The sequence below is a fragment of the Corvus cornix genome, chromosome 2 (genome assembly GCF_000738735.6).
Source record: "Corvus cornix cornix isolate S_Up_H32 chromosome 2, ASM73873v5, whole genome shotgun sequence".
In the NCBI taxonomy this organism is placed as follows: domain Eukaryota; kingdom Metazoa; phylum Chordata; class Aves; order Passeriformes; family Corvidae; genus Corvus; species Corvus cornix.
Window position 1 is genome coordinate 71,100,401 of NC_046333.1, and position 10,323 is coordinate 71,110,723.

The 10,323-nt window shown below is 44.7% G+C and overlaps 1 protein-coding gene across 3 annotated transcripts in view; it reads left to right on the forward strand.

The window, feature by feature from the left end:
• RNF152 (ring finger protein 152) overlaps positions 1-8,069 on the forward strand; it is a 42,221-nt gene extending 34,152 nt beyond the window's left edge. For all 3 annotated transcript variants that reach the window (XM_010400160.4, XM_019286287.3, XM_019286286.3), the window contains one exon: positions 3,485-8,069. In XM_010400160.4, the coding sequence (XP_010398462.1) occupies positions 3,672-4,283 (612 nt within the window). In that variant the 5' untranslated portion in view covers positions 3,485-3,671 and the 3' untranslated portion in view covers positions 4,284-8,069. The remainder of the gene's footprint in view (positions 1-3,484) is intronic.
• Positions 8,070-10,323: the final 2,254 nt, after the last annotated feature.

The window sequence follows — 10,323 nt, forward strand, 5'->3', positions numbered from 1 at the left end:
GGCATCAATGAAGTGTATTTTTTGGGTTTTCAAGTTAGTATAGTTTTGGGCCCTAGTAAGTTAGGAAGTATGTGTTAAGGTAGTTCTGAGTTCTTCAGTGAAGGTGGCACCCCTTCAAGGCTGTGGTTTCCATTGCTTAATATCACAGGGGCTACCCTTACATGGGAAAAATACCATGTTGCTGGGCAAGGATTTGCCATTAATTACTGTGTTCTCTGACTTTATGTACAGCTCTGGGCATGGATGTTCAGTGTCTTCCTTTGCTGGGTTCCAAAAGTAGCTGTCTTTTGTGACCTGGCCAGTTGGGGACCAGTTTGTAGTTAATATTTGTGCAGAGCAAACCTGTGCTTTCTTCCTCTCACTGTCACAGCTGCAGCAACCTTCATCTGTTGACCTCCCACAGCACCCCCCCCACATTGTGCTGGGAAGCTGTCAATAGTAAGAGCAACGAATGCCACTTCTGCTTCTTGGGGAGTAGGAAGCTGATGCCTTGGCATTCCTGGCCTCCTGCTCACCCAAACAAAGAGAGCTTGGGTCATTGCTGTGGTCTCCAACAAGATACTGGCAGAACAGATAGCAGGACTGACAGACAGCTGAAATACTTGTTTTATTCTTCAGAGCTTTACTGCTCTTGAGTCATACAATTTGAAAAACTCATGGCTTGTGCAGAGGGCAGCCCAGATCTGCAAGGAGGACCTTTGTGCCATGCTCTCAGCCACCTGGCTGCTGCAGGGGTCATCAGCTTTGCAAGTTTCCCCCTGGGTCTCTGTAACTGCTTGTGAATTCCTCTCCTTGCCGGCCACTGGCAACTTTGTGGATGTAGAGCAGATGTACAGAAAAGGAAAGAGTGTAGGGCAGGCAGAGAGCTTTCCTGATACTTCTTTGCACAGTCTGTCTCTTCTTGCTTCCTTTGCTTCTGCTGCACCTTTCTGACACACGAGTTTTGGACCTTGTGGATTTTAATTTCCAGTTAGTTATTATTTGTGTTAAAAGTTAGATCTCAGCCCTGAAGAGCTTCCAGTTGCTGTCAGGTTTGTGCCAGGCAGTCACTGCTTGTCAGCTGGGGTTGTGTCTGTGTGTGTGGTTTCACTGTCATAGTCCCCAGCCCCCCATTCCACTTGTGTGCCCCTATCCATCCATGCCATCACTTTTGCAGAGACCTGTGGGTATCCCTGACAGTGTTTTCTGCTTTTGTTCCCCTGCCTGTTTTCCTGTCATCAGTCCCTTGCCCACCTTGGGTGTCACAGTGTGACGAGGGCAAATGACACAACAATGGTTTTGGCTGATACTTGATTTTTTTGATAGATTTGCAGATAAAGCAGGTAAGAGCTCAACTTTGACTTGGATGGTGCATAAGTGCAGACTTTGTATGGATACTTCTGTTTAAAATGCAAATCTGCTGGGTTGCTTGTGGCTGAAAACTGGATCTGGTGGATTCAGTGATTCCTTCCTGAGTTTCTAAAACTAATTTCTATTCTGGCCTTTGTCTCTTAATATGTTTTTTTCAGCCAGAAATTGCCCAGCATCATGGATATCTCTCTTTCATTTTTCTCTCTCAGCTGCATGCTAGTCTATTATCATGTCAGCTCCTTTCTTGATAGTCTTCCTTTGTGTGTGCCTGTACCATAGGGATATGGAGATAGTAATAGATAAGGAAATAAAGAAGATAAAACCTCTCCTCATTTTCTTTCACTTTCCCTTGGTGTGGCCTGCACACAGGCAGCAGATGTGTAGCCCCTTCTGCTGCAGCAGTGTTCAGCTCCACGGAGTATCTGTTGATGCCTTTGTGTAGCATGGCACTGGTGTGGAGCAGGTGTCCCATGGGCTTCATGGTGGTGGGGGTCTCTCTCAGCAGTGGCCTCTGTGCCACACTGAGATAAAGCATCCCAAAAGTGCTGGTGGACAGTGTATGCCAGTTCCTTCTGCAGGCACTGTACGTGTTTCAGAAGCTTCTGCCTTCTTAACTGCAACCCTCACTCCCTCCTGAGTCAGGATTATCACTGCATATTTGTTGAAGCCTCTTGTGAGCCAAAATCCACTGCTGTTACAAAATCAGCAGCAGGGCCAGTTCTGCCAATGTCGGTGATACCAGTCACCAGCATCTGAAGAGATGACGTGAATTTTGTTTTCCCTATTTAAATACTGCTGAAGCAGGATACAGGACAGTGAGGTCCAGAGCACTGTCCTGCATTGCAAACCCCGCGTCCATGCCTGACTTCTCTTCTTAAGCTACAATATTTGTTTTACTGACATCAGCCATTGATTAGTATGTTGCAACCTAGTTGCTATAATCTAGAGAGAAGAGCAAGAAATTATTGTATAGAAAGGAGGAAGTCCTCTGAAAGCTGTGGTCCTTGGGTGCTAACTCTGGTTTGGCAATAACGTTGCAATAAGGGAAGATCAAAGGTCACCCTGCAAATATTTTGGATTTTCTTTATTCTCTGGATGCAAATGCAGGCTGATACTTTTTCAAACACAGGAAGGAAGTAAGGGTAAAATGTTGTAAAACTGTCACCCCCCTCATATTAATTGTGTTGGGAGTGACCAAAATCAAACAAAGCTAAACTACACACTGTTCAAGTAAACACAGATGCCTTTTTTTTTGGCAAAGATGTAAGTAATAAGTGGGAAAATGCGAATTGTAAAGGGAATCCCTTTGTAAGGAATAATTTAGAGCAAGATTAGTAACAATTTGCTTTTAATTCAGTGCATTATCTTTCTTTGTTATTTTTCTGTTTTATTTCTGTTCTTCATGGTGTTCAGTGGTCCTTGGTCTAAACAGAGCCTTTTGTCACAGGTGAGGTTTTCTTTAGTGAGAAGGTTGTTTCAGAGGGCTGTGTTCAACAAGCTGCTTGTGTAACTGGGCAAACAGTTAATTTGACTGAAAACGATGCCGTTCTTTTTCATTATGTGCAAATGTAGGTGTTGCAGTTCATTTGTGCACAGGCACAAGTTCAGGAGCCTGTGGAAAAGCTTCCATTTAAACATGCTTTTTCTTTCCCTCACCTTTCATACAGACTTAGCGGTTGAGCCAAATAGCTAAAAGTCCTCAGGGATTTAAAGGATTAAATGAGAACAATTGTTTTGGCACAGGAAGGGCTGAAAAGTCCTGGAAATATGACAGGAGGTAGTTGCTGTGGGACCCGGCTAGTGAACTATACAGCCATTCCTGTTTATGGGCATAAATGGAACTGTGAGTGGTGGACTGATGGGGGTGATGGGGGTTTGATTGCTGGGAAAATTGGGGAGAAAAAAAAAAAAGAAAGGAAACCTGGTGATAGTACTAATGACTGACCTGAAGCTTTGCTACTGGGCTGTTAGCTGAAGCTGGTGGGAAGATGCTTTCTAGTGAAGGATCGCTAATTTGTTTCTCCCACCAGATAACAAAGCCAATGTTAGTTTTCATTCCCTCTTGGCTGGACTGTTATGTTCCCACTGGTTCCTGTGAGTAACCTGTTCCTTCACGTTTTTCTGTTTGTCTCAGGTACTGAAAGTTTCAGGCTGGAGGTTTTCCTGTGCTCTCCGTAGCTGCTGCCCAGTGCTGCCCTGAGGAGAAGCAGTGTTGTGAAGGCGGGTGCTGCCCTGAGGGGAAGCAGTGGGAAGGCTGCTGCTCCTTGCCTACGGGGTGTCAGGGCCAGGCTCATCACAAGGGCTTCCCTGCACCGGCCACCATGGAGACTTTATCCCAGGACTCTCTGCTGGAGTGCCAGATTTGCTTCAACTACTACAGCCCCCGCCGGCGGCCCAAGCTGCTGGACTGCAAGCACACCTGCTGCTCCGTGTGCCTGCAGCAGATGAGGACCAGCCAGAAGGACCTGCGCTGCCCCTGGTGCCGTGGGATCACCAAGCTGCCTCCGGGGTACTCTGTGTCACAGCTGCCTGATGACCCCGAGGTGATCGCTGTCATCGCCATCCCCCACACCTCAGAGCACACCCCCGTCTTCATCAAACTCCCCAGCAATGGGTGCTACATGCTGCCCTTGCCCCTCTCCAAGGAGAGGGCGCTGCTGCCGGGAGACATTGGCTGCCGCCTCCTGCCTGGCAGCCAGCAGAAGTCCCTGACGGTGGTGACGATCCCCGCAGAGCAGCAGCCGCTGCAGGGCGGCCTTCCCGCCGAGGCGGGAGCGGAGGAGCCGGACCGTAGAGGCGCTGTGAAAAGCTCCACCTGGTCGGGGGTGTGCACTGTGATCCTGGTGGCCTGCGTCCTGGTCTTCCTCCTGGGCATCGTCCTCCACAACATGTCGTGCATTTCCAAGCGCTTCACGGTGATCTCCTGCGGCTGAGGTGGCAGGGGCTGTGCTCCCCTGGGGGTCGGGTTGGGTTGGGTCGGTGGTGATGGTATTGAGCAAGACAATTCTGTGCAGCTTTTCCCAGTGACTGCAGGACGCCATGCACCAGGGCAGTGGTGCCTGCCTGGCTGTGGCCCCTGGAGGGGTGGCATCAGGCCTCTCAGCAGCCTGCGGGGAAAATCACGTCCCGTGTCTGGCAGCAGTGACACTGAGGAGGACTGCATGTGTCACCGTAACCATTTATCAAAGGGACTGCAACTTCACAGTGATCTTTTTTTATTGTGTTACAAGATTAAAGACCTCTGTGTAGCTGGTTATACTGTGAAGTATACAGTACGGGCTCTTCTTTAAACACAGTATATTAAAATCAAAACTGCTCCACAGAGAATGAAATGAGAACTGGCGCACAACTGTACGAGGTGTTCAATACCAGTCCACACACACATTATTTGTTAATGAGGGGAGGGAGGGAAACTCATGAAACAGAGAAATCATTTAGCTGGTAAAGCGTTTTACATGTTTTAAACGGCGCATTAATTAAACCAAGTTAGGGAGTTGTACAATAGTTTTTAAAAGGAGGCATTTTACAAGCAATCATTTCTTTCCTTGGTATCTGTTTTTTTGCTTCTGTTTTTCCCCATATTTCCCCATTTCTTTCAACTACAGGGAAGTAGTATTTCCAGCATCTTTTATGTGAAGGAGTTTCCAAGAAGGGAAGCAAAAGTGGGCTAGAAGGAAAACCTAAAAATGCAGTCAAAACAGTTCTACCTAACTGGCTTTATGGAAAGGATGGCTTTGCATGGTAAACATTAGACATGCTGTTTTGCCTCTAGTCTGGCTGCAGACTTCCTGATGACCTGGCCTTCATAGCCATTAGTGAAGAAATGGGTCATGAGAAGTCCTAGAACTCCTGTGAGGATGTGATAACATATTGCTCTTAATTTTCTGCAGGTTAGGTTTACTTAATTGTTTTTGAAGAATTTAGACCCATTTTACCTTCCTCTTTCCTGGGAGTTGCAACTGTGCACCCATGGCTGGTGTGACAGAGATGTTGTTCTAAGAAAGCTTCACCATCGAAACTGAGACCAAGGACTCTTGTATACCATCATCTAGTAAGAGGCAGTGGCATATCTTGGAAAAGAATCGAGGCCAGCCTAACCTTTTACTGGGTGGGCCACTCCTCCTAAACTGCTGTGGCTGTCCTGGTATCAGAATGTCTGGGCGAGCATAACAGAGCCTCTTCCCATGTTTCAGTCTTACTAATGTTGATGTTCATAAGGACAGATTTGAAAAACAAATACAGGAAGTGTCTCCCTCTACCTGTGACTGTCATGAAACCCCAGTCATTTGCAGGTGACTTCTTGGGAAGAGCCAAATTCCTGAATGTTCACTGCAGTAGCGCCTTGCTCTAAGCAGTCCCACTAGCTTTAGTAGTACTGCTTATAAGTAAAATAGAGCCCAGTGTGAATTTGGGTATTTGGCAAGTCTGAAAGCTGAAACTTAGGTGAGATTTAGGGATTGGATCAAGGGGCACATGACAGACCTTTAATAAGACAGAAAAATCTGTTAATTTGCACTGCTGCTTCTTGTGGGAAGAAGGCATAACCTCCCTGAAGCGAGAGTCCTCTTGTTGTCTGCCAACTGCTCTTTCTAGTACTTGGAGATTGCCGAATGCCATATTATAACATAGTTTTGACTATGCAGTGCCCAAGTTGGCCCCTTAATCGTCCTTGGTTTTCTGGTTGTGTCACAAAATCCAGTTGCTGGTTCACAATAAATATTCTCAGCTCTGACTTCTGTCTGGAGCATACCTCTGACTTCATGCTGGATTTCTTTCCTTCCCTTTTCCTAAACCACCATTTTCTTCCTTGATTCCCATTAACTGAAGAATAGAATATAGGGTGCTTAGTTGTGATGATGTGTATTTGGTCACACATGGAGAGGAACCATTGTGCTGATTTTTATCTACTGTCATATGTATGCATAGCACAGCAAAAAAAAAAAAAAGTCTTTAGATAACACACTCAATGCCTTTTTTGTGCGAGGCCCATGTGCAGTATGCCTTGATCCTGGTTTGCAAATGTTGTAATTACATGGACACCTCTCCGCAGCATGTTTCATTCGGTTGCAGTAGGGAACACCAGGTAGTCCCAAATGTGTCTTGTGAACGTGCTCGTCTCTTGTTGCCAGTAGGTAGCCAGATTTCTGCTGACATCCATGCTACTTATTGCTGCTTATAAAAATCCTATAAAAGATCCTGCCTTTTATAAGACTCTTGAGGAACTGACCAGACACAGGACTTGACCCTCTACTGCCTTATCCTGTAGCAATTGCTGGGTGTGCCAGAAGCTTATGGCATAGGTGAAAGATGTTCTGAGAGCAGCGCTGGTGTGTTTTGCCCCAGCTTCTGCATTTGTTTATCTGAGTCATCAGTGAATGCACAAAACCAGCCGCGAGGCAGTGAAGGAGCAGGTCCTGGTGACACAGGTAATATTACCTCCTTCCAGCCATACCTGCCCGACGGAAGCTCTTGAGGCCGAGGATTCTCTGGCATTGCAAAGAAAGGCCCTCTTCATCTCCATAAGGAGAGTGCAGAATAAAAGAGGAATCAGAAATTAGGTTAAAATACCACACTGCGTAACACATTATACAACAGGCAGCCCTGGAGTTTATCCGGAATTAATGATGTGTTATATTAGCAGAATGCCATCCTGTGCTACGTAACACAGTACATTGTTTCGTTAATATGAATTTCCTGTACTTTTGTGCCTGCTGAAGTGCATGTTTGACCTAATTTCTGATCCAGACATTTGCCTGCTCACAGCCTTGTGTAAGAGCAATAAGTAAAACCTCAAGATTTTTGCCTGCGTGTATGCGCATGGTGTGTATGTTCATTCCTTTTTATAAATAGGAGTTCTTGAAAAGTTTTTGTTCTGGCTTTAGACTGTGACTAGAATTTTAAATTTACAGCTGTCATATATGTTAGATCACCTAGCTTTTTTGCTGACTTGTGTAGAAATGAACTAAATAGTTTGTTGTAATGTACAGTGTTAAAATGTTTCTCAAGTATGTCAATAGTCATACTACTTTAAAAATGCAGTGCAGTCTGTCCCATTCCTTGGTTCAGTACCTGGCATTAAAAAGTGATACTGCTAATATTTTTTTAATTATTATTTTAAAAAACAGCCTTGTCTTTGTAATTTTTCCTCTGTGGAGAAACACGTTTGGGCTTGTGCCAAAATCATCAGGTTCTGGGTTAGCTTTTATTCTCTGGTGTCCAGTAAGAAGTCACTGCCCAGTTCCACGAAAAAGAAAGACAGAAACTTACTGTGACACAGTACTGTTAGAGAAACCAAAACTTCTGCTAAAATGTGTGGGTAATTATTCAAGCACCTGCATTTTTAGAGCACATTACTTTGTATGAATGTGTATTTATTTGCTTGTTTAATAGGAAGGATGTGTGTGTTGGGGTCCAGCTTCAGTTTTTCTCCTGGATGGTCCCAACTTCCATTGTTGGCTTGTGCTTTTCTGGCAAACAGACTTTAGGGTTCACTCTGTGAAATTTTGTTTAGTGAATTTTAAAAATTCAAAATATGCAATTTTGGTATGCAGGATTTTTTTAGGAAATTGTGTGTTCAGTGATTGTTCATGCTTAACCAAGGTGTAAAGGAACCTGTATGTTTTGTAAACCTGGAGCAGTCATGAGTCCAAAGTTTCATCTTTATTAATGAAGCTCATTCTGAATAAAACGTTAGCAGGAAAAGAATGATAGCAAGTGAATTATGGTTCCTCTGTTATTTTGCCATCAAATGAAGAGCATGGGAGGGAATTTGGCAGAATTGCTCCATATTTTATGGGAGGGTGGCTGAAATTCATCACTCAGCATTTTAAGGCAATGTGTAAAGTATGGGTTGTGGTAAATAGTAAAAGGGCATTCATGTTTTAATTGGTGTGGAATACAGAATTATAGCTGGTGACTACTAAGCCACAAAACTTTTTATCTGTTTTAATCAAATTAAAAATTTTAAGTAAGTGTTTTGCTTATGGAAGCGAGGGATTGTTGGCCTTCACTTAAGCTTGCATTGTACAGACCGATGCACTGGTTCCCTGTTCCCTTGAGCCCCCCTTCCCAGTCACATGACTGCTGCAGCCATGGGCAGCCAGCGTTTTTTGATAGTGCAAGTGCTTTTCTGGAGTAGACATGGTCAATATTGTACACTGGTTTTGTTACATTCACAGCAGGACTGAACCAAACCCATACAATTAATACATGGTTTGAACTCTTCTGTAGGTGTCCCAGAATCAAAAGCTCCAGGAACCAGTGTATTGCATAAATTGAGCCAAGCCTGTGTTCTCTGGATCTTTTCACAACAATGCCAGGGAGCAGAGGATGTTGCTTCCTCACACTCATGAGAATGGATCTGTACCCGCCATCTGCAGCTAAACTAGCCCCAGGGAATGGGGCCTGTTGGCATGAGACACTTGCATGAGTACTGCAGGAGATTATACATATCGAGTGAACGAACACCTCTCTAGTAGATGCTGGGGTTGAAATGCTTCCTTATCCCAATTGCACAGAAAGTGTGGCTTGAGGTTTGTTTTTTCCAGACTTTTTCTGTGTGTGGATGGAGGGGGGATGGAGGGAAGAAGCAATTAATTTAAAAAAAAAAAATTGTAGCAAATTAACCCCGGCAGCATCTGGGAGGCTGTTGAAAGATCTGCTGACCCTGAAGGCAAAGTTTTTAAGCAAGAGCTTCAGTAGGACAAGAATGCCTGGAAATGCAGTAGATTTAGAAGATTAGATGCTGGTGACCTTTCTGGTGCTGTACAGTGTTTGTAGGCTTGTCAGATGGGCTTGTTGTGTTCTCTCTTTGTCTCTTTACCTCTTGCATGCTTGTGTCAACAAGCAAAGCTTCTTGCTTCAGCCTCAGGTCGAACAATTTTCAAGACATTTCTTAAGTTGCTCTGAGCAACTCTAATGAAAAACAATTAACTTTCCAAGCTCAGTGAAATTTAATGCTTAATGAATGTTCAGAAAATGCATTTTTCAAGCATTTCCTTGTGCTTCAATATATTTTTATTGTAGTTCTAAATCCTGTGATTTTTTTGTGCTAATCATGTTCCTGAATATCAATTCAAGGGATTAGTTAAGATCCACAGGCAGAGGAAAACATTTCCCATGCATCCCACAGTCCCCCTTCAGATCTACATGAGTCTGTTTTCACTCTCCTTGTCCATTTCACACTGGAGCACAAAGGCTTGGAGATGAAATGGGAGTTCATGGGCATGCACGGAGCACCTACACATACAAGCACAGGGACGCATTCCCGTGCTGGGGGAGGGCATGCACACAGCACATGCTCATGTATAGTCAACAGGGGTCAAGAGGGCTGGTAAAAGAGCCTCAGGCTCTTCTGTGTCAGGAAGGCCATGTACTTTATGGTGCTGGGATAGTGCGGTAACATGAAGCTTTGTTACGGCTGTGTGGATTTCCTGTGGGATTGAGTTGCCACCCCCTCTGAGCTGTCTCCTGCAAACCGACTCCTACTGCTGTTGGATGGAACTCTCTGCTCCATGGATGACGCCTCTTCTGGAGTTCAGGTGAGGAACCACACATTCCTCTGTCCGTTTAGGCTGGAATAGCCACCCAAAAGGGAACAACCAGATGCCTGGTCTTCTAGTTTATAAGGAGTTTGTAAGACCAGCTGAAGTTCTTCTGAAACAGAACTGCATAGAGCACTCTTAAAAGCTAGAAGGCAACATACAGACTTGGCGTAACTGGCTTGAAAGAGTGAAGACCGGGTGGAGAAAGAAAGGACACCTGAAAATGAGCACACAGTTAGACACTAGCCTGGAAATTCAGATCTGTATGTGCAAAAACATCCACTGGGCATGTTTTGCAGTGGCCTGCTGATGTCATTTCTGTCAAATTGTATCTCAAGAATGTCACTGAAACTCCAGATCTCGCTTTTCCTTCAACACCTTTAATCTGGGAAGCAGCCTATTTCAAAAGTGCAGTTTTCTACCTCACTGA